Source organism: Tenrec ecaudatus, chromosome 11 (assembly GCF_050624435.1).
Source record: "Tenrec ecaudatus isolate mTenEca1 chromosome 11, mTenEca1.hap1, whole genome shotgun sequence".
NCBI lineage: Eukaryota > Metazoa > Chordata > Mammalia > Afrosoricida > Tenrecidae > Tenrec > Tenrec ecaudatus.
The window spans coordinates 89,859,554-89,883,850 of NC_134540.1; the positions used below are offsets into that span (position 1 = coordinate 89,859,554).

Consider the following 24,297-nt stretch of genomic DNA (forward strand, 5'->3'; position numbering starts at 1 on the left):
ACCTTCAAGTTGGCAGCTTAATCAATTCAGCACCAAGATTCCTTTAACAGCTTCAAGAATTAGCAGTGCATCTTGATTATGTGTTTGAACAATTTCAGACTAGAGAAGTTGGTAGAATTCTTTGATCGCTTGGTTATTAATTTCTGCATTCACTAAGCCTTAGTTCTCTTTCATCTTGTGTCTTCACTCGATAATTTGTCCATAATAGATCTCATAATGCTTATAGGTCTTATTGATATCTCAAGCTTATAATTCCCATATTGATATTCCAATTCAGATGTCCTCACTGCACCCCAACAGCTCCATTGAGTAAGAAACTTGAATCATAATTGTATTAATGGAACTTCCTTGTCGGCTTATAGATATTAGCCTACCAGAGACAGTATTATTCTTCAAGATCGCCCTTCAAGTGATCTTTTTGATGAAGAATGTGGTGCCATTTCAGTTTGTCATCAGGCTTAGTAAGTTATATGGTTGTCCGATTCAAAATGGACATTTCAGCCCATAGTGCCCAAGATACAGATCTTTATGCATTCCATTTCATTTTTCGACAGCTTCAGTGTCCCTAGATTCATCTTCAGACATGCTATGCGCCCGTTATTAATGGCTGTTTGCAGCTGCTGTTTCTCATTTTCCATCAGATCCCAGCGGCCGATGAAGGTCTGGAGGGAAAGTGTCCCTCCATGCACTTGATCAAAGTCAGCTCTTCTTTGCGAAGGCAGAGTATGTGGAGAGCCTTCCGACCTGAGGGCTCATCTTCTGGCACCAAGTCAAACAACGTTCTGCTGCTAGTGCGAAGGTTTTGGAAGACCAGTCCCTCACAAATGGATTGCCTGTTCCTCCTTGCTAGTCAGCTCTTAGTCGGTCCGCTCCACTGATACCTGTTCGCCAGGTGGGACCCTGACTGCATGTAAAATACCAGTGACATTGCTTCCAGCATCACAATAGCATCCAAGTCACCACAAAGTGATACCACAACGCGACAGACCTGCGGTGGACAATTGGTTATCTAGCTATTGATGGGTACATTTCTGTCAAAATATTCAGTAATGACACATCAGCTAAAGGGCTAAATTTAAAAATCTAGAAAAGTACAAAATTGTAATAAGAAAAAATATAAATAATCCAATCCTAAAACTGGGAACAAGACATGAATAGACAGTTTACTAAAGATGACATCAGACAGCCAACAACCACATGAAGAAATGTTCGTGTTCATTAGCAATAAGAGGAATAAGCAAATGAAAACAACAAGGAGATACTACCTCAAACACTCAGAAAAATTAAAAAAAAACAGAAAATGATAAATGCTGGAGAGGATGTGGAGATATTAGAACACTCACACATTGCTGGTGGGACTGCAGAATTCCATAACCACTATGGAAATTAGTATGGTGCTTCCTTGAACAAATATTAATACAATTCTCATATGACCCTGTAATCCCTGTGCTGGCTATATGCCCTGCATAAATAAAGAGCACAACACAAAACAGCCACATGCACACCTCTGTTTATTACAACTCTCATAAAGCAAAAAGATGGAGGCAACCAAACACTACAAGAATAGAAGAATGGATAAACAAACACTGGTTCACTCATACAAAGGAATATTATTAATAAGAATAAGTGCTGATCAATAAAAAACACACCCCTCCAGATGCCTTGTCCCTGAGATCTAAACAGGGGTCTGAGTGGCTACCAAAGGAGTAAAAGTCACTCAGACGTGGACATAGATTCCTTAGTGACATACATGTTAATTTTTTAAGCCTAAAGATATTATTTTCAAATATTTTAATTCTTTTAACCTTGCCTTTCAAGAAACCAAAGTTTTACGTTTTGAGTAAGTCCAATTTACCAACTTTTTTTTTTACAAATCATGCTTTTAGTGTTATATCTCAGAATCTTTGTCTAATTCAAGATTACAGATCATTTCATCTATGCTTTATTCAAAAATTCTAATTATGCTAGACTTTATATTTACATCTGTCTCATTTTCAGTTAATTTTTGTAAATTGATCAACATGCACTTTAAAAACTATAGCGATCTAATTGTTTCAATATCACTTGTACCCTAATTCACATTTTTAAAATTTAATCATTTTATTGGGGGCTCGTACAACTCATCACAATCCATACATCCATCCATTGTGTCAAGCACATTTATACAATTGTTGCCATCATTATTCTCAAACATTTGCTTTCTACTTGAGCCCTTGGTATCAGCTCCTCATTTTCCCCTCCCTCCCTGCTACCCCCTCCATCATGAACCCTTGATAATCTATAAATTGTTATTATTTTGTCATATCTTACCTTATCCATGTTGAATTTTCCTTTCAACTTCGTTAACAATCCGTTATCTACCCTCCCGGCACAATCACTGAAGACAAAATGCTGCATAAGCAAATGTAGTGAAGAAAGCTGATGGTGCCCGGCTATTCAAAGATATAGCATCTGGGTGGGGTGAATTTAAATAAGAGGCTATCTAGCAGAGAAGCAACAAACCCACGTGGAAGAAGCACACCACGGGTGCTATCATGGGATGCCACTGGGACTGAGTAACAGGCATCAGAAGACTCAAAACAAACAAAAACCATATTGTTGAGAACCAGACCAGGGTGGGGCAGAGCGGAGACCCAAAGCCTATTTGTAGACAATGGGACATCCTCTCACAGAAGGGTCACAAGGAAGAGATGAGTCAGCCAGGGCGCAGTACAGCACAGATGAAACACACGCTATTCCTCTGGTTACTCCAGGCTTCCTCACCCCCGACAATTATCACCTCAGTGCTGCCTCTCACTTCGGACTAGTCCAGAGCATGTACACAGGTACAGATAAGAGATAAGAGCTCATGGCTCACGGAATCAAGGAACAAGAATGGGAGTAGTGATATCGGAGGGGTAGGGAAGGTGAGCAGGGGAGGAAGGGAGAACTGATCACAATAATCGACACAAAACCACACACACACACACCCTTTCCAGGGGGACAAACAACAGAAACCATGGGGGAAGGGAGACAGTGGTTGGTGTAAGATATGAAAATAATTATAATTTATCATTTATCAAGGGGTCACCAAAGTGAGCAGGTGGAGGGGAAGGAAAAATAAAAAGAGGAGTTGATACCAAGGGCTTAGTAGAAAGTCAATGTCTAGAAAAGAATGATGGCAACATTAGTACAAATATGCTTGATATAACTGATGTATGGATTATCGTAAGAGTTGTAAGAGCCCCCAATAAAATGATCTTTTAATAATAATTAAAACATCAGTATCTAGATATTGATGTTTTATTTATGGGGTTCTTTATTCTGTCCTAATGATCTATTTATCAATCTTATGTCAGTACCACAGTGCCTCAATTTTTGCAGCTTTAAAATAAGCTTTTGAAGTCTGAACAGTTTCAGACTGGCAAGTTTTTCCTTCTGGTTCAAAATCAAGTAGCATTAATACGCCCAACTTTATTCCTTTCCAAATTTGCGTCTGATTATCCAAGTCCTCTGCATCTGGACCAAAATGTTAGAATCGTGTCAATTTCTATTCAAAACAAAACTGCCGGAACTTTGTGGAGGAAATAAAAAGGCTTTTCCCCAGCTTGTGTCCCCCAAATATACGGCAGACCTAGGACACTGCTTGCAATTAATGCTAAATGATTGTCAAGGAAGCTCCCTGAAGGCATCAGCCACCCAGAGCAGTCAGACTACGGTCTGGCCCCCCAGAGGTGGGGCTCACGCCCTGCCGTTGAGGACAGTGGATTGCTTTCCCTGAAGGGCTCAGAATAAATCAGCTCAAGGACAATCAAGGTCAGGCCATCATCATTCATCTAGGATCTGTCCATCTTGTCACATGTGTACCCTTAATCCCGGCTCTTCCTATAGCATGTACAACCCTAAATCGTCCCCTCCCATGGCTGTATTGCCTATGGTACAACCCCTTCCCATGATGTAGGTCGTTACCTGTAAGCCTTGGTTAGGAATAAATTGCTCTCGCTCTCCTGCCCTCTCCTCCTCTCACATCCCCTCATGGACCACTAAGAAGGGCTGAAGTGAACATGCTACCATGAAATGTGTCTGACTATTTTATTCTCTTGCCTATCTCTCTTATTCTCTATGACTTCACTATAAGCTTTATAGATCTTAACTGTACAGTTGCTCCCACGAACCCATGATAGTGTTAAGGGCTGGTATTCCCTGACAACTTTGCTGTAATTATGCTCAGCTTTTAATCAGTATGAAAAGTACTAGCTCTTCAACCCTAGCAAGACCTATAGAACCATGAACCATATGCATCTCTCCATTTATTGAGGCTTTCTTTAATGTTCTGCAATAGTGGTTTCTTGTTTGGGGTGTACAGGTCTTTCATGTCCTCGTCAGATTTATCTCTATTTCTCTTTTGTCTTTGCTATTATAAATGGTTATTTTGACTCTAATTTTTCATTACCAATAAATGATTGATGTTTGTACATTTGTCCTATCTGGCAGCCTTGTGAAACTGACTGGTTGCGGCGGCTGCTTTGTCGATTCCCCCCAGAGTTTCTACGCAGACAGATATGTCGTCTGTGGACAAAGACAGTTGTTCTTCCTCTTCACCTCAATGACATTGGTTTCTGCTTTCTCACTTGATTACACCATCTCAAACCTCCAGGACAGTTTTCCGTAGAACTGGCGAGAGTAGACACCCCTTTCTTATTTTTGGTCTCAGGGGAAAGCATTCAATCTTTTATTCTTTCTGTATTATGTTAGCTGGTGGGGTGTTTGTTTTGACATTCCATACCAGGTTAAGGACGTTTCCCTCTATTTCTATTTAGTTGTATTTATCAGTACGTAGGATCTGTCTAATGTTCTTGAGGTAATCCCAGGATTATTTTATTTGGCTTGTTAATATGGTGACGTTCGCTGATTGATTTTTTTTATTAGTTTGATTTCCAAGGATAAAATCTTTTGGGTCATGATATATCATGCTCTTCATATATTATTGAGTTTGAATTTGTCTTCATAAAGAATATTGATCTGTAGATACCTTTCAAAGATTTTTTAACGGGTTTTGATTATCAGAATAAAGCTGGTTTCATAGAATTATTCTTCATTTTTAATTTTCTAGAAGAGTTTTTTTTAGAGTTGAGATTAGTTTTCCTTTAATGCCTAGTATAATTCACCAGTGAATCCATCTGGTGTAGAATTTTCCTTATGAGATGCTTTTCATCTATAAATTGAATTACTGTAATAGACATACAGCTATATTGGTTATATATTTCTTCTTGAACAAAGTTTGGAAGTTTTTGTTTCCCAAGGAAGTTAATTTCATCTAAGTTGTGTCATTTATTGGCATAAAAATTCATAACATTCCCTAATTATTCTTTTAATTCTTTTAGCATCTATAGTGATTCCTGACCCTTGTCATTTGTTATGTCTCCTTCTTTCCTGACCAGCCTGGCAAGAAGTTTGCCACTATTACTGCTTCCCTCAAAAAACCAAAACAAACAAAGCTTTTGGCGTCACTGAGGTTTGTAGTGATTTTGTTTTCTATTAGACTGACTTCCACGATGATTTTTAGGATTCCTTTTCTTCAGTGCACTTTGGATTGGATTTGCCCTACTTTTCCAGGTTCTTAAGGTGGGAAGCAAGCTGCAGCTCATTACATACACCAAAAGCCTCCATTATGTATCGGCTGAGTGCTGCCTTATAACAGGCTCAGAATATTACTTTAATAATTCATAAACGGTATGCTTGAGACATACACAGAGCAAAATATATTTGTTTTTGTTTGAAGGATCAGCCTTAGCTTGCACAGCAGTCCCTCAGTTTCAATCCCATCAAATGCACTTCTGTCAAGAAGCATAAGCGAGCTGTTCTCTACCAAGTCTAAAAGACATGCAATTCCAGTCTCTTGCCACTTAAAAGCATGGCTTCTATGGACTTCCTGGAAGTTTAACTTTTGCCACAAGTTTGTCAAAAGTTTGGTCAGATCCTATTTGCAGAGAAAGAAAAATTTCAAGAGAAAGAAAAATACACCAACAAACAGGAGTGGCTGAGGCCTGAAACATCTGTTTCCTTAAATAATAAAAAAAAATCGGTTCCCAGCATGAATATTGTACAAGAGTAAGTGTACAAACATGGGTAGTGAACAAGGCAAGGTCCTTAACGCCATGGAAAAGACCACAATGAAATTACTCCAGAAAAACATGGGGTAGACTAAGATTCTGTGTGTTCAGGTGGAACTCGTATGGCTCCCGGAAATTAGAGGCAATTAGAACGAGGAATACTCCTTTGAAACACCTGATTTTCTGTCAGAATTACGGGACCATTCTTCCTTAAAGGGAACGATAAAGTCATAATCTTTTGGCATGTGCTCAAGAAGCGATAAGCTTATCCAGAAAATCTGTGTCTGACAAAAGATGTTTGAATATATTTGCTAACTTTGGATGGATACTTAAAAGTCTCTTAGGAACTTGATGTATGTTGTGGACAGGAAAGAGGTGGAAAGGCTTCTTGGCACAGCCATGAAGTTGTGAGGCATGCAGCATTTGGGGAGAAAGACCATCAGAGGCCAGGATTTTTACCCCCATAAAACCCCAAACCCGTAATTACACTGCGTTAACGAAGGTGTCACTAACAAAACTCATGCTGTCAGAACAAGACCTCATTGCAAGCAGCTCTGCGGATCCAACCAAACTCAAGACTGTGGATTTCCATTTTCATTAGCGCAATCTCATAGAGGCTGGAAGAGAGCTTAAATTGCTTTTATTGTCACTTTGTTATTGTTGTCTAGTGTGCTGAATTACACAGAGCTTCTTCGGAGAAAAGACAGGATTATCGTGGGCCTCTTAAAAAACCGTTCCAAGGGTAATAATAACTAAAGCTAGGCATAAAATAGCAGGCAACGGGAAAGAGGACATTTTAAATAACTGTAACATAAAAGTATTCACAAGGAAAAAAAAGGAGATAAATACAATAAAATAGGGCATCAGTTCTTCCTCTGCTTCTTTTAAAATAATGTAGAGATTCTAGTTTTAAGGTAGCAGAGGACAATTATTTAAGCCACGCTTCTCTTGAAAAATCCCTCCCAAACAGGCAGGAGAATAAAAAACACAAGCAGCCCCTTTACTAAAACAAGAAGATAGCGAAAACCTCAAGCCCCCATTAAGTAGTCAGAAAGCAGATACAGGGATGGAAATTGCTTTAGCAAATGAAGGAAGTGCTTGCAAGGGAGGACAATAGATCCAGAAGTGGGGGGTCAGCTGGCTGCCTCGCTATTGACCTCACGTGTCTATATTCCCCACCAGACACTTTCCCTCCTCAATGATCTTCAGACATGCGTATAAAGTCTCTAACCTAAAACGCAAGTTCCAATCATGTATATGTACACTGCTGCAGACTAGAAAAGAGACAACGTGGTAAGGGGGCCCAAGTTCACACGTCAATCATCCTATCCAAGCACATTATACTTCAATATAGGCCTTAAAACGTTCGTTTTAACCATGCATGTGATGCCATTCCTCTTTGAAGACAAGACAAAGACAACTCATCCGGATGGAGGAGACCATCAGCAAGAGGCTGTAATGATATCCAAGGATTCACGGACACAGGGCTGTGTAAGCAGGCTATGGCGAACCAAGGAAATGGGCCCAAAATCATGATTGGCGACAGATGGATTAATCACAAATGCAGGCCGACTACAAAGCAGAAAGGATACAGAGATCCATACTTTGGGATTCCTAGATTCATCCATTGCACATTCTGGTTATTAATGGATGTTTTCCGCTATTTCTTCTCGCTTTTGAGTCAGCAAATGAAGGTCTAAACCTTTGCTTCATCCACGCCCTTCAGGTCAACGCGACCTTGAGGAGGAGGCAGTTGTTCCCAATTGTAGTCTGAAGGCCTTCCACCATGAAGGACTCGTCCTCTGGCACTCTATTAGACACGGTTTCGTCAGGTTTTCAGTGGTTCAAAGGAAGTGGACTGCCTCTTCCTTCTTCCTAGTCTGTCTTATCCTGGAAGCTATGCTGAATGCGTGACAGAGATGGTATTTAAAACAGCAGTGGCGTAGTTTCCAGCATCACAACAATACACAAGCCGCCGTAGTATGACAAACTACAGGCAAGCGGTGGGAAAGCGACCCAATCCTACCAGTGGTCCCCCGTGTAGGAGGGTGGGCAACAGGGACCGTTACGGCTTGGAAGGGCACTGAGTTTCTGTTAATGGGGTGGAATATTCTGAAAAAGAATGGTGGTGATAGTTGTAAACATGATGCATGTATCACAGTGTCATTGAATTAAACATGCAAAAATTACTGGATTGGCAAATGTTTGATTATATATATTTTTGCCATCTTAAAAAATCAAAAATTTTAAAATTTCAGCAGAAAATTTAGAAGATAAAAAGCCAACTAAATTTCTTTAGAAAATACAACAAAAGCACAAGTATAAAAGATATACAGCGGTCAGAAAATTAATCCAGGAGGTCCAACAACCAGGTAGATGGCGCCATCACTTCACTCCTTAACCAACTACGAAACCGCCCTGAGCCTCGGTTTCTTAAGTAAAAAAGGAGGGAATGGTAACCCCACCTGCGTCATAGGGCTGATAGGGGGATACAATGAGTTACCGGTGAGTTATAGTGCTTTTACAGGGCCTGGTGCATAGCAAACAATAAAATAAAGGGGTTTCCAAAAGCTTGTGGGTAAATCCCACCAGCCTCTAATTGCCACTTTTCCATGAAGTTTTTGACTTTTTAAAACTCAAGTTGTAAACGTTTATGACTTTTTACAACCCAATGTGAAGAAGATGAAAATCCTGACAGCTGGACCAATGGGTAACATCGTGATAAACGAGAAAAGGCTGAAGCTGGCAAGGATTTTGCCTTACTCGGAGTCACAGTCAAAAGCCATTTTGCGTTAGGTAAATCTGCTGCACCAGACCTGGTGAGAAGCCAGGATGTTACCTTGAGGACTAAGGTGCACCTGACACGGCTATGGTATTCCCCACTGCTAATAATACTATGGTGGCTGCAAGTATACATGATGCTGTGTCCATTATGGTTCAACTAAGTTTCCATCAAGACTCCATGAAATCCCCGACATTCCATAGTTCCCCTTTCTCCAGTAAAAACATTGAGTCTCTGAGAAGCTTTAGAGTGTGCCCAGCAAAGGCTTACCTACAGCCCTTCCACTGCTGGTCCTTGAGAGGAAGATCACGGTTCGAGCTCGGTGTCTTCGAGGAAGTAGTGCAGTGCGTGTCGTAAAAGACCCTTTGGAAAGGTAGGATGTTACTTTGAAGAACAAGGTGCCCCTGACCCAAGCCGTGGTACTTTCCACTGCCTCCTGTGCATGCGGAAGTTGGGTGCAGAGTAAGGAAGACCGAAGCAGAATGGATGCCTTTGAATCCTGGTGCTGGAGAAGAATAGCGAAAGAACCACGGACCGCAACAGGACAAACAAGTCAGTCTTGAAAGAGGTACGGCCAGAGTGCTCCTTGGAGGCATGGGCTCAGGCATAGGACCAGCTGTACAGAGGGTGCAGGGCCGGGCAGGGTCTCACCCTGTTGGGCACAGAGGCCTTAGGTGTCGGAAGCGACTAAATGCACCTAACAATAACAATGAAGTTTTTTTAAACCCCCTCACGTTAGCTCTTATTTATTTTTAAAAGATTTCTAAAAAAAAATGTAGGGAAAACATCGGAGAGGAAATGATCAAAGTAGCTACACGTTTTTCCCAGAAATTAAGAATTCAGAGGGCATGTTAAGTCAAAATGTAAGCAATGGTTTTGGAATGTGTTTATTTGTGTGTGTGTATGTATGCTCACCAGTTAAGAATGATGTGTGTGTGTGTATGTAGACAGAGAGAGAGAGAGTCTCGATGTGTATTGTCGCCTACAAGCAATAATATAAGGAAAACATTTAATGGCAAAGCAGAATTAGTTTGCATTCATGTTTACAGCCATGTTTAAACCATTTTATTTAGGGCATAATCCAGATATCATACCATTTAATAGTTGAGACACATCAAGACTCTCTCTCTCTCTCTCTCTCTCTCTCTCTCTCTCTCTCTCTCTCCACACACACACAAACACACACAGATGTTGTACAATCACTACCAGAATTTACTGCCTTTATAGAGGTTATTTCAGTTATTAGGGAACCTCCCCCCATTCCCCAAAATCTGTAATAAGACTAAGAACCATGAACTGTGTCCTGTCTGCTCTCTGACTGCCCAGGACATGTTCCCAATCCACTCTCCAGTCCTGATCGGCTATTTATTGCCCAATAGGTTGCAGCAAGCCAACCACAAATCCTCAGTGGCAGACAATAGGATTGTGTTGTTGTTCACTGGGGCTAAAGATGAGCGAGGCAAATCTCATCTTGACTGGGCTTACTCGTGACTCTGTGCTCAACCCTGGTTCAGATGGGCAACTCCGTAGATCTTGCTTGGCTTTTCTCCCGTGTTTGGGTGAGTTATTTATAGGTGGGTCTTGAATGGCCTTAAAAAGCAAAACAAAATAAAGAACCTGCTATCATCCAGTTGATGCTGACTCATGGCAACCGCATGGGTGTCAAAGTAGAAATCTGTCCTAGAGAGTTTTCAATGGCTGATCATTTTGGTTGACCTTCAGGGAACACTAGAGGCTCAAAGGTTACAAATTGTGCTAACGCCAAAGTAAGGTTTGCAAGCACCAGGTGCTGGTGAGGGTGGGGGTGGGGAAGACCGGGGTTTCTCCTCCTGCAAACAGGTGCAGTCTCAGAACCTCACTATCCTAAAGGGTCACTGTAATTCAGAATTGACATGACTCTGAGTTTGATTGGTTTTTCAAGGCTTTCTTCCAAGGTGCCTCTGGGTAGACAGGAACTGCCAACCTTTCAGTTCACAGGAAAGTGCGTTAACCCTTTGCCCCACCCAGAGACTGCCTCATCTGGGATAGATGAGGGCTCTTCCTAGGGGTGTCACATCTTCCAGCAACCAGTCCATGGATTTTGCCCTCAGGGGGAAGAAAAACTGGCTCCCTTCAGCCTAGATGTGTGTGCTTATGTATTTTTGTTTAAACCAGTGGTTATCCACCTTCCTCATGCCACGACCCTTGGATACGGTGCCTTATGTTGTGTTCACCTGCCCCCCCCAGCATAAAATTATTTCCGTTGTTACTTCGTAACTGTAATTTTGCTATGGTTATGAGCCATCATGTACATATCTGATAGGCAGGATGTATTTTCATTGCTACAAATGGAACATCATGAAAGCATAGTGATTAATCACAAAAACAATATGCAATTGTAGATTGTGAAATATTGATTTCTAGTGACGAATCAATGAAATTTTGTCTTGAAGCACTGTGTAGCATGGGTAACAGTCTTCACGGGGGAGGAGGGTACTTGTATGTGGGCATATCTGCATGTGGGCGGACCTGCCTGGAGATGGATACAGGAGCGGTGTCTCCTTTCCTAACACCATCGGATATGGTCTTAGGCGACCCCTGTGAAAGGGTCGTTCCACCCCCCCCCAAGGGGCCGCGACCCACAGGTTGAGAACCGCTGCTTTAGCTTAAAGACGTCCAGTCCATGCTCGATTTAAGAGGCGAGGAAATAAACCCCACCTCTTGATGGGAGAAGTTGTATGGTCACTTTTCAAAGGGCCTGACTCCTGGAACAGTGCTCTATTCTGCTTCGTGTCTCAGAAAGCTGATCTCCCTGCACTGCATTACAACCCCAGGACCACCCCACAGCCCAGCCCAGAAGGCGCGGTTCCCATCGTCCAGGAAGTGAATGGTTCCACCAGGGCCAGGCGGTGCACAACTTGCCTGACAATATGCAGCCACCTGGAGGCAACGGATGTAAAAGGAGGAGTTTGGTAAGAGTGATCTCTCGGCTCCTTCACACTGAAGACTCACAAATGTTTTACACACCTGCACAAAACGACAGTACGGAATGCACTGTGTGTGTGTGTGTGCGTGTGTGTGTATGATGTACACACAGGTACCAGATAAATGCCGGGCGTCTTAAAAAAATGTTTCAGGGAAATTCTATGATTTTTAATTCCATTTCCCCCCACAAACTTTTTGCAGTCCTTTTACACAGTAGGGATATTTACATGAATTTAAATAAATGTATCTGATTTTTAGTTTCCTCACATTCCACGTGAATATCCCCACCTGGCCTCCCTACCCTTGTTGGGCACTATCCTGCCAACATCAAGTCAAGCAGCACCATTCTGGTTCATAAACCCACGTTAAACATTCAGAGCTCTAATTAGAAATGTAAAAACGGGAAGAGAGAAATTCTGCAAACCTAACTTGGCAGCCCTGAAGGAGGGGAAAAGGCAGAAGTCAAAAGCAGGGAAACACAAGGCCCCAGAGAGGCCCCCAAAGCCATTTCCCTACAGACAGGGGGCGGGGAGCTGAGGAGGCTGTGCAGGCCCTCATTCCCCATCTGTGGCCTTTCTCATGCGTGAAACTTTATATAAGAGAAACCTGAATCCCACCAGCCCTGCCCTCTGGCCCCTCTGAAGCGGCAGCTGCCTGCGCTCAGCAGCTGCGCCTGGACTGGAGACTTGTCCTTCCCCTTCCCCTGACGCTAGACAGCGGGCCCTGGGAGCCAGCCCTTGGAGTTCCAAATCCAGACAACCGTGGTTCGTGAAACCACGTACATTTACAAGAAGATGCCACATTGTGAGAATAAGATCACATTGCCTGCATTGGGAAGTTCAAATCTCATTGGAAGAGTTTTCCCGGGATACAGCTTAGGAAAGTGTGAGTGTTCATTAGTATGGGGGCGATTTGTTATCGTTAGGTCCCAAGGGTTCAGTCCCCAACTCATGGCCACCCTATGCGCAGCAAGGTTGTCCTGTTGTGGTTCATAAGATTTTCCGTGAATGGCTTTGGAAGTGGATCACTAGACCTTTCTTCCTACTCTGTCTTAATCTGAACGCCAAGAAACCAGTGTAGCATCAAAGCCCAGTCATCGCCTCGATTCTGACGCACAACGACTCTCTCCAGGGTTTCTGAGAGAATACATTTTCATGAGAGCAGTTTCGCCCTTCCCCACAGAACCACTGTGGATTTGAACCACCGTCCTTAAGGGCAGCAGTCCAATACTTACCAGCTCCAGACAAATCTAATTTAACAATAAATAAATAAAATGGACAGAACAAAACAGCACCCACTGCCCATCTAGTCCATTCTGACTCATAGCAATCCCATAGGACGGAGGAGCCTGATCCTTCAGGTCTCTGAGATTGTAACTCTTCACAGAAGCACGGAGTCTCATCTTTCTCCCATGGAAGAGCCAGTGGGCTTGACCCTGGTATTGCAGGTAGCAGCCCAGTACATCCACAACCCCTGCACCACCAGTTCTCCAGCAAGCCAAATAGCTGCCATGCGTCAAGGACTTATTTTATGTTCAATACTGCATGCAACCCTTCATAGCTACTCATTCACGCTCATGTTGTCTCCATAGGTCAGTCCTGTCAAGTAGGAATCATCCGTCCCACTTTCCAGGCATGGGGAGGGCCAGGTCCTGCAAGGTCTGGATTCCACCTTCAAACCACCACTGTTTACAGAGCATCCCGCTGGAGGCCGGTGGTTTGTGGGGGTCACTGCACCTCTCAGCCCTCAGTGCTCCCTTCGGCGGCGTTGTTATGTATAGACTAGGAAAGCTGGGCCTTGGTTGTCCGTCCATCCACAGTGACAGGCTGATGGGCAAAGCTCCTGCTGATCCTCAATTCTAGTCCCAAAGGCCACTAACACTTTCCTACAAAAGTCTATCCACCTCCACAATCTGAGGTTCCCCCAATCTCCTCCACTTGTTCTACTTCCCATTGCGATGGGGGGAATTCATTCAATATTTGAGGGGACTTTTAAAAGGTCGTGGAAACGCAGAATTAAAAGATGATGGAATTTTCCCACAAGCTTCGTGGCCACCCTCATACACTGTATTGTGTATTTTTAAAATGTATTACGTGCATGACTGTGCATATGCATATGTGTGTTTATAGAGAAAGCCAGAAAGATACAGAGCACACTGGTGGCACAACATGATAACATGCTTGGCTACTAACCCAAAAGGCCAGTAGTTCACATCCACTCAATGGACGAAAGACCAGTGATCTGCTTCCATAAAGACTCTAAAGCAAACTCGAACTCACGGCTGCCGACCGATTCCAATTTCTAGTGACCCTCCAGGGCAGAACAGGACTATACGCGTGGGTTTACAAGCCTTTACATCTTGGTGGGAGCAGAGAGCCTTCTTCCACTGAGCGCCTGATGGGTTTGAATGGCTGGCCCCAGCAGTTCAGCATGTCACACACTATGCCTGCAGAGCTTCAGCCCAGGAAACCCTTTGGGCCAACCCTACTCTAGATATGGTTTACGAAGCAAACAAACAACAAACTCCCTGCCACAAAGGCGATCCTGAATCATAGCAACTCTGTAGGAGACGGAGTGGAACTGCCTCCTGTGAGTTTCTGAGACGGTAGCTCTTTACAGGAAGAGGAAGCCTCACCTTTCTTCCCCAGAGCCGCAGGAGGTTTCAAACTGCTAACCTTGCGAGTAGCCGCCCAACGCATCAACCATTACACCACCAAGGCTCAGAATCAACTTGATAGGAGCTAACAAGAATAGATGTTCTTGTTCGGACTCATGTCGACCACACGGGTGCAGACCAGAACTGCTTCAGTGGATTCTCAAGGCTAGGACACTTCAGGCCCATTGTCCTGGGCCTGTCTGTCAAGGCGTCACTGGGCAGGTTGACACTGCTCCCCTTGCAGCCAGGCGTGAGCACTTCTCCATTTGTATCACCCAGAAACTCGCTCTCTAAGTCAAAACGCACTGCTACAAATCACAGACATCTCTACCAGACAAAAATATCAAAATGTGAAGTTATTGTTTCTTGATACATCCTCCACCTAGGTCTAAGGAGAAGGTGTTTCCCTGAAGAATTCTGCCTTGGATTGACATGTCAAAACAGCAGGTTTAACACACTCTAAGGATTCAGATCGTGTCTGTTTTAAACGTTCTTTGAATTGGAGGAACACAAAAAAGTCTGAAGGGGCAGAGTCAGAGGTGCGGGATGGATGGAGTAAAGTTTCCCAGTGAAATTCTTATGGGACAGCCCTTGGTACCCTCAAAGAATGAGCAGGAACCTTGTTATGATGGGGGGGGGGAAATTCCTCCACGCAATTTTCCTAACGTTTTTCTCACCAATGCAGTCTTCAATTTTCTGAAAACTTCATTCTAATAAAAATCATGTGATGACCCTGTGTCCTTCGAGAACATTTATCAAGATCACGCCTGTGAAATCCCCCAAAATAATTGTCATAACCTTCTGAGCTGACCTCTCTGTCATAAATTTAAGTCACCCTGGAGATCCCTTCAGAAGCCACTGTTATGACTGGACTTAAAAAAATCATTTTATTGGGGGGCTCTTACAAATCTTAGATCAATTCTTTTTCAAGCACCTTGACAAGACTAACGTGAGTACATTCGGAGCTTGTCTGCAACCATCTGTTGGTCTCAGAGACACATCTAAACACATTTTGTTTACAATTTGGCTGTGCCCGTGTCACCTGGAATCCTACAACTAATCCTTTTGTCTTATATACACAAGGGGGCTTCCAAAAGCTCATGGAAAAAGTGGAATTAAAAGATAATGAAACACATACACAAACAGCAAGTCCTGGTAGCACAGCAACTGATCAAAAATCAGAGGTTGAGGCCCATCAGGCAGCCCGGGGGAGAAAGCTGTGGCAGTCGGCTCTGTAAAGACTCCACCTTTGGAAACGCTGGTGGAATGGGGCAGTCCTGGGGCTCCACGTTGATAGGAATCCCTGGGAGGAATGCCATTGCTGATGGCAGGTGGATGTTAGCTTTAAAAAAAAAAAGATGTTTATCTGGGTTTCACGGACTATGCAAACATATTGAAAGGTGTGGATCACAACAAACTATGGGTAACGTTGCAAAGAATGGGAATTCCTGAACACTAAACTGTGCTCACACGGAAGCTGTCCACAGAAAAAGAGGCAGTTGTTTGAACACAACAAGAGTACGGAGTGGGTTAAAATCAGGGAAGGTGTGGGCCAGGCTAGTATCCCTTCGCCACGCTTACTCAATCTGTCTGCTTTAGCAAATATCCTCCAAAGCTGGAGCCTAGGAAGAAGATGGAAGCATCTGGATTGGAAGAAGGCTTTTTAGCAGCCTGCAATTCACAGAAGGCACAACCTTGCTCGCTGAAAAGGTAGAGGGCTGGAAGCACTTACTCCCGAAGATGAAAGATTAATGCCTTCAGTATGGATTGCAACTCGTCATAAAGAAAACAGCTCAGGAAGCATGGTCATTAACAAAAATACATGTGTATTCTCAAAAGCTAGAAATAGAAATACCCTGTAATCCAGGGATCCCACTCTAAGCTGTGTACACTAGAGCATTCAAACGGACACGAACAGCAATCTGCGCCCTGAAGTACATTGCAGCATCATTCATAACAGCAAATAGATCAAAGTAACTCCACTGCCAATCAACAAATGAGTGGACAAACAAACTGCAGTACATACACACAATGGAACACTGTGTAGCCCAAAAGAATAAAGGTGTTCTCACAATATACTGTGGGTGAATCCAGAGGACAGTATGGAAAATTAAATATGTCGATCACAAAAGGGAAAAAACCATATGATATCATTATTATGAGAAGACAAGAAGAGGTGTACTAACAGAAAGCGACTTTTTTGGCTGTTCCAGGTGTGGGAGGGAGACAAAGCGGGAATTACTTTTCTAGAGAGTAGACATGTTATTTCTGGGAGCGGGTGAAGCAGTAGAGATAAGGGCTAAGTCAGCACAGCATAACTAAGACAAAAGATGGCACTAAGATGTATTCAAGAATACAGGATGATTTTGGTAAAAGCCACAAGATACACAATTTTACAACTGTAAAGGCTACCAAGAAATAGGTGTGCCTGGGGGCTTCAAAAGGTTCATGGAAAACATGGAATTAAAAGGTAATGGGATTTTTCTTTTTTTGCTAATGGAATTTTTCTATGAACTTTTTTGAAACCCTTCATAAATGTATACTTGAGCACCCAGGAATATACAGGTGTTTTGTAGGCACATGTATATACATACTTGGGTATGTAGCATGTATATTCCTATATAAAATAACATACATAGGAAGCATGGTTATGGATACTTTCCAGACATAAGTATATAGTGTACAGGACGGGACTACTGGACTTGAGGGTTTGGGACTAAAGTCTCATGGAATAACTCAGTCCATTGGTGATACACAGCTCATAAAGATAATGCTCTACGTCCAATTTTAGTGAGTAGCATCTGTAGTCTTAAAAAGCTTGAGTGGTCATCAAAGACATAACCATTGCCCTCTCTCAGGCTATAGAAAAATAGAAAGTAAGCAAAGACTCAAAGAAGAAACTAGTCTACAAGACAAACAGTCTGCTGCCCATGTTCCCCATGATCCACTGCGGGATGCTGGCACCATCCAGGGAGGCTACAAAAACAGATACCTACACTTTATCCTGGATCATGATACACATGTTTTTAATTGGCAGCGGGAAACAATGAGTAATTTTTTCCCCCAGAAATGGGGGCAGTGGGCCAAATAAATCTGGAAGCCTATGGTCCACCAGGGGTTGGAAAAGACCGTAGAAGACCTGCAAGATCCTCAGTAGCAGCTAACATCACACACCTCACCTACAGAAGCAGCTCCAGCCGTCACAGTAGAGGTGACTTCATTAAATGTTTGATCAAATGGAGCAGGCTGGTTTTTAGTTGGTGATTTTGTATGGTGCATGAGTTATGCTATAAATCTCCAATGGACTTTGGCAGAAAAAAATGCTTCCCCATCCATTGGTCAAAGGGAGCCATAGCCTCACCTACCTTGAGAACAAAAGAACAAGGTGGTACCCAGCTACCACAATGGTCAGGGACACAATAGATGGCACTGGGTAGAAGAGGGGGCATGGGGGGTAGGGAGAGAATGACATTCAAATTCCTCCAGGAGGCCACACTTGTTCCATCAGTAGAGATTAGAGGACTCCCCCCAGGATTATTAACCTGGGATGCCCTTTAAACTTGGAACTCAAATGCAGAGGTCACCGATCCACCAAAAAAACCAGTGGCTTCCGAAATAAATAATTATCATTGTGAAGGGAGTCTGGTGCTTGCCTCTTACTGCAGAGTCGGTGGTTCAAACCCAACAAAAAGCAGCCCTGAGTGAGAAAGACATGTCCATCTGCTCTTGGAAAGATATTGGCCTTAAAAACCCTATTCCTGAGCAATTCTACACTTACCACATGGGGTGACTATGAGTCAGAATGGACTCAACAGCAATGGATTTGGGGTTCTTTTTCCCCCCGACGGAGTGCCACGCTCCTCCAAACAATCATCCAAACTATACCCAACAGTCAGCAGGCAGCCTGGACCAAACCTGAGAAACTCGGTGGGGCACAAGGAAGCTCAGGCAAGGAATGAGAAGAGCCAGAAGGACAATGCTTGTGGTTCAACTCACCCAGTGGATCCAGGGGCGAAAGACTTGGGATTTGCATTTGCAAAGATTAAAAGCAAACCAAACTCACTGCCCACCTCTAGTGACCCCCGGAGGACAGAGCAGAACTGCCCCCTCGCTCAAGCCACAGGCCTCGTGGTTCGCAACTGAGCGCTTAACCATCGTGCCACCAGGCAAAGGCCTACAAAAATGAAATTAAATTAAACAACAACATCCAGCAGCAGGCACTTAAGCATTGACCTGAGGGTCACCGAGATTTCAATTTTTCTTTCCACCCAACCACTCCCTAACCAACCCCAAGATCAAAAGCAAGGGAAAGCAAACGTGTTAGGGAGAAACATTTCCATGCTATGTCCCGATTTGCTCACTGTCTGCAAACTAGCCAAAGATCACACGAGGCTGTCAGAATTATAGTTTAGGAAAACACAAATCATATTCTACTCCGTGGGTACATTAGGAAAGATTTGGGGGTTAAGAAAAAGCATCAGAGCCTGTTGCAGCGGAAACATAGGTTTCCTTTAACTTGCTCATTCCTTACTGAAATTTGATCAGTATCTGACGTTATGCCTTCTGATCTTATTCGGCCTTATTTGGTCTCATTATTATATTGATATTTCCCCCCCACACTAACCCTCTAAAGCACTAAACCTTACTCAGTCTTTTTATGTCCCATCAAACAAACAAACACTCCACTGACATTGAGTCACTTCTGACCCTTAGTAAGCCTACAGGGCAAGGGCAGAACTGCTCCTTAGGATTTCTGAGACTAAATCTTTACCAGAACTGACAAGCCCCGGAGGCTGATGGGTTTGAACCCATGACCTTGTGTTAGCACCCAAATGCCTAACCTACAGCATTAACAGAGCTCCTTTTATCTCCCATAAGTAATAATAATAAAACTATCCAAATCTGGTGCCATTGAGTCAATTCCAACTCAAGGCGAGTCCATATAAGATGATTGCGGCTGTAAATTCTCACTGGAGAAGCAGCCTCAGCCTTGCCGGGCAACACAGCTGGGAGACTGGATCCGTCCTTCAGGGCTGCAGTCCAACACCTAAGCCCCCAGCACCACCAAGCTCCTCGATGTCCCCTAGCACCTCACAATTAGGTATGTACTTATAATTGGATCTGATTCAAATGTATTGTTCAACTCAACTATTGAAAAGTCTAAATACAAAAGAACACACAGGGGTCATTTAGCAAGGCCAGAGGAGTTGCATCCGACTTCCTACCACATTTCACAAACACTGGCTGAGCAGCACTTTGAAAGCATGTTACATGGATCTGATACGTGCGAAAGAAACCAAGATCCTGAAAGACTTCTTAAAGTGACGTCCTCTGCTGCACATAAAGATTAATGAACATGAAATTAAAATAGCATTTCATTCTATCCATGATTTTAATATGCACCTTATTAGTCTTATGGTAATTAGGCATCCTCAAAATTACATCTTGAGCTGCTCCCTTTTACGTATCTATCGCCCCAAACTCCAGACTCATTCTCCCAGGTCGATTCTGACTCACGGTGACCCCGTAGGGAAGGGTAGAACTGCCCCTGTGGGTTTCCACGACTGTAACTCTTTACAGGACTAGAAAGCTTGGTCTTTCTCCGGAAGAGTTGCTGGTGGTTTCGAACTGCAGACCTTGCAGTTAGCAGCTGAAAGCATAACCACCACGCCAAGTAATCGAGGGGCATTTAAAGTGGTCATTTATGACAAATCGAACAAATAGGGCCTAAGACAGCTGCCCACTAGATTTTATGACCTTTGTGTATCTCTCATCAACGGAGGCATGGCGACTAGGGGGAAGCGTGTGGGTAGATCAACAAAATTCCGGGAGGGGGGCAGAGTGCACTAGGCGACTTTAAACCCTCATATTTTTGTCCCCTGCAGCCACACACGGAAACTACACTGCTGGTAATGATGAAAAGTCTCTCTTTTCTGAACTGCTCGCATCAATTTATAGTTCCCTCTTCTCCCTGTCTTACCTCCCACCTTACACAAAGGCAGTCAGACTCCACTTCCTGGGGAACCTGAGTGAAAAAAACAGCCCACACCGAGAACACCCTGAAACTACAGGAATGTCCTCTTGGTTCCCTGGACTCTTTCAGTCGTTGTGAAATAGAACAAATGAACATAATAAAAGAATCATATAAGGGCATGCTCTTCTTAATCAAAGACATATGAGAAATCCCAGCAACCTCCGCCACTTTTCTTAAGGTAGTCCGGATTCCCAGCCCATTGTTCTTTTTCAATGGACAACTGGCAGATGCTAAGGTCCACAAGCAGCCTTCTCTGTTCAGACGTCAAAGGGGGTAAAGGGAAGACCCTTTCTGTTCCACAAGAATAGTCAGTTGAGTTCCCAAATGTTTTTTTTTTTCCAGGAAAAATGTCCTCCTGCTCACATTCCCACATTCAAGTAAAAGTTGTTGGGCGTGTGTACTGTGTGGGATTTATTACTGGGTACGGATGCAAGTGTACTTTGTGGGATTTATTATTGGGTACGCATGCAAACATTTGAAGGCTCAAGAAAAACTCTTCTCAGGAAATGGGAAAGCTCATCATTCTTTTGAAACTCCGGGCTCTTTCAGTGGCAGAGAATGGCTAATATTTTACCCGGAAAACCTACCTTTGACCCACAGAGCATTGGTAGCTCTGGCTAAAATTTGCCACTTCGATGTTAAGCTTTTATCGTCACCGAATCAGTTTAAACCAAACTCTGGAGGGTGCAGGTAAAAATAACTAGCTTCGATAAATGGCATTTCCAAATGACTACAGGGCTTGGTTTCCTTGGGTTGGTTCCATTTGGTGTCTACAACTAAACATTTCATTCCATTTTCTTTGTTGGTTTGGAGACGAAAGCGTCGCGACCGTTTTCTAGGAAAACGTCTCCAGCATTTAGAAGATAAGAATAATGAATGGAGTCGAGGAATTGATATTAATGGGATTAATGTGCCCAATAACATATGCATTGATCGAGTTGTGTTCTTGTGAGCATATTAAGTTTCTTAAAGCTTCACTCTTCAAAGTGGAGCGATGCTTTATGTGTGTCTCCTTGGGTATACTTAGCATACATTTTTCAATGCTTCTCAACATCTGTCTTTTATTACCAGAGGTAGTGAATCCAGATAGCACAGCATTTTATGTTCCTCCAGAGTTAGACCCTGCTCCTTCTTCTCATCTTAAATCAGAATCTTATTTCTGACACCAAGTTCACTTACAAAGCCACATTCTTATTTCAGGGACAGGTAAGCAGTTATTAACTCCAAAATACAGATTGTACCCATAAATGTGTGCCAAATAGGAGAAGTGCCTAAAACTAGCATGCACGCACAATTTATAGGAGAGATTTTCAGATGCCTAAAATGTAAGCCTGGAACATGTTCAAACTTAAGAAAAGATTAAATATTTTACTTTTCTAGTAGATTAAATATTTTACTTATTTCATTCCTGATCCAACAAATTGCTAATACGCCCCCTTCAAAGCATTTGGGATAAAATTGCTATATATTAAAATATAGGGGTCTCTCCTTGTGAAAAGATGTCCTATCCCCTCACCCATGCTTGGTCAATTTTGTGTGAGCTGAAAACAAACGTTAATCACTCCCAGAAATGCAGGTCAAAGTTCACACTGCAGTCACAGGGAAACCACTAGTCAAGGGTCAGTCACTAGAAGTAGGGCCATTCTGACCGTGTTCTGCTCAGCTTCAGGTATGAGTCTGAAAACGAAATCTAGAGTGCTAAACAAGTCTTCCAGAAAGCCCAGGGCAATCCCCAAAATACAGGAGGCATTTTTCCGTTAGAAAAGTAGCATATTATTTCACAACCCAGTCCTCAGCTACCGATGAACGGCTGCTTCTTTTAAAAGTGCATAGGAATCAGTCACTTAAACAAGAAAAATAAAAAGATGAAACTCTTTTTGGTGCCATAGCACCACCACCAACAAAAAGAATGTTTCCAAACAAAGCCATCCAAAGAAACTGAGCGCGGTCCTTGAGCAACATTTTCTGATCAGGTCCAGAAAGAGGGCTACGCAAAGCTCAGCCCACCAGAGGAGCAAGTTAATGTTCGGGCGGTACAGAAACCCGATTTCCGATGAGGTGGAGAACTCCTTTTCCCGTGGAAACCCGACCCACGGACGATGCAGAAGCGGCACTCTCGGGGCGATCTCGGGCTCCCACACCCCGCGATCGCCGAGCCCCTCGGCCGGCTCTGGGCCCGGGGGGCCCCCTCCCCACTCCGCACACAATGGCGCCCTCCGAGCTCCCGCTCCACGGGTTCCGGCCGTCTGGCGAGGAGCCCCGTGCACCGAGACAAGCGCACGCTCTTGCGCGGCGCGAACCGGGCTTCCCGGGGGCTCCGCGCACAAAGGAAAGTGCGTAGGGTCCCTCCCGGGCCGTTACGTGGGCTGCTGGGCACCGAAAGAAGGCGGGGACCGCCGCGCGGGTTCGCCCAGGTGCCGGGGCGCCAGGAGGTCCTCGCGCCCCGGCACTTCTCGGTCCATCCCGGGCCGCAGCGGCCGGGACCGCCGCTCCAGAGCTTTGGGCACCGACCGCTCGGCGGCGGGCGGGCAGCGCTCGGCGGGCGAGCCCCCGGGTGGGATGCGCTGGGGCCTGGGGGTCCGCGCGGGCGGGCGGCCGGGCCGGAGGGGGGTGGAGGGGTGGGGGCGGCGCGCGCGCGGAAATAGCACTTACTTTCTCTATGGTCCCGGGGAGCAAGCGGTCCAGCAGCCTGCAGAGGACCACCCCATCTTTCAGAGACGCCTGCAAAAAGCCCTCCGGGTCCGAAATGGTTTTTTTGGGCGACTCCAGCACCCCCAAGGTAATGAGCCACGTAACGGTCTGTTCAGCGGAATTCATAGCTGCCGGAGGAGCCGGAGGAGCAATCCGCAGGGGGAATCAAAAGGGGTGGGGGGGTGAGGGGGGTACAGCACACCCAGAAGCCTCTCCCTCCTCCTCCTCCTCCTCGCTCGCTCTCCGCGTCTTTTTCTGATCCCCCTCTTTTTTGCTCGTGGTTTCACATTGGAGCCGCCGAGGCTGGAGCCGCTGATCCCACCTCCTCCTCCTCCTCCTCCTCCTTCCCCATGTAGATGCAGATGATGACGATTGGCTTTGCGAAATCCAGTAGGTCCAGTTTCGCTCCCACTCCCTCGCTAGCGTTTTGGCAGACTGTCAAGTGCCTTTTCATTATATGCACATGAACCTGCGGCGGCGGCGGCGGCGGCGGCTCGGGCGCCTCCTCCTCCTCCTCCTCCCAGCTCTCAGCTGCTGTCGCCCAATGACATCACTGAAACGAGAAGAAAAGAAGATGCCTTTTGCAACCGGCTCCACGTCCTGTCATCGTCTCGGCGTGTCCCAGCCGCCACCGCCGCGCACGCCAGATGGGATCGCGCTGCTCTGGGTGCAGTCAAGGGCCCCCGGGACAAATCGGCACGCCGCGTGCGCTTTTGCGCAGACTTTGCGCGTGATGCAAATGTGACCCACACCAGAATTTCACCCGTGGTACAAAGAACAAATAGACCTGGGAACGTACGCTTATGCACATGTGCACCCACGTTAGAGGTGCATTTAAATCCAGACGAGAGATGCGGATTTCCACCCATCATTAAACCTCTCAACAACCATTTTCAGAATGATTCTTATGGTTGTGTGTGTGTGTGTGTGTGTGTGTGTGTGTGTGCGCGCGCGCGCGTTCTTACCTGAGCAGCTGTGGGGTGAACGACCACCCCAAGGAGTCCTTTTGACCTCTGGAACACTGAATTCACGATCGCGCTGAGGTGGTTTCCACAGCTAAGGCTGGCGTGGCCTCCCT

The 24,297-nt window shown here is 44.5% G+C and overlaps 1 protein-coding gene across 2 annotated transcripts in view; it reads right to left on the reverse strand.

Annotated features, from left to right (window-relative positions):
• ARHGEF7 (Rho guanine nucleotide exchange factor 7) overlaps positions 1–24,297 on the reverse strand; it is a 206,229-nt gene extending 181,932 nt beyond the window's left edge. For both annotated transcript variants that reach the window (XM_075563416.1, XM_075563415.1), the window contains exons 1-2: positions 24,185–24,297; positions 23,181–23,772 (exon numbers count right to left, since the gene is read on the reverse strand). In XM_075563416.1, the coding sequence (XP_075419531.1) occupies positions 23,181–23,345 (165 nt within the window). In that variant the 5' untranslated portion in view covers positions 23,346–23,772; positions 24,185–24,297. The remainder of the gene's footprint in view (positions 1–23,180; positions 23,773–24,184) is intronic.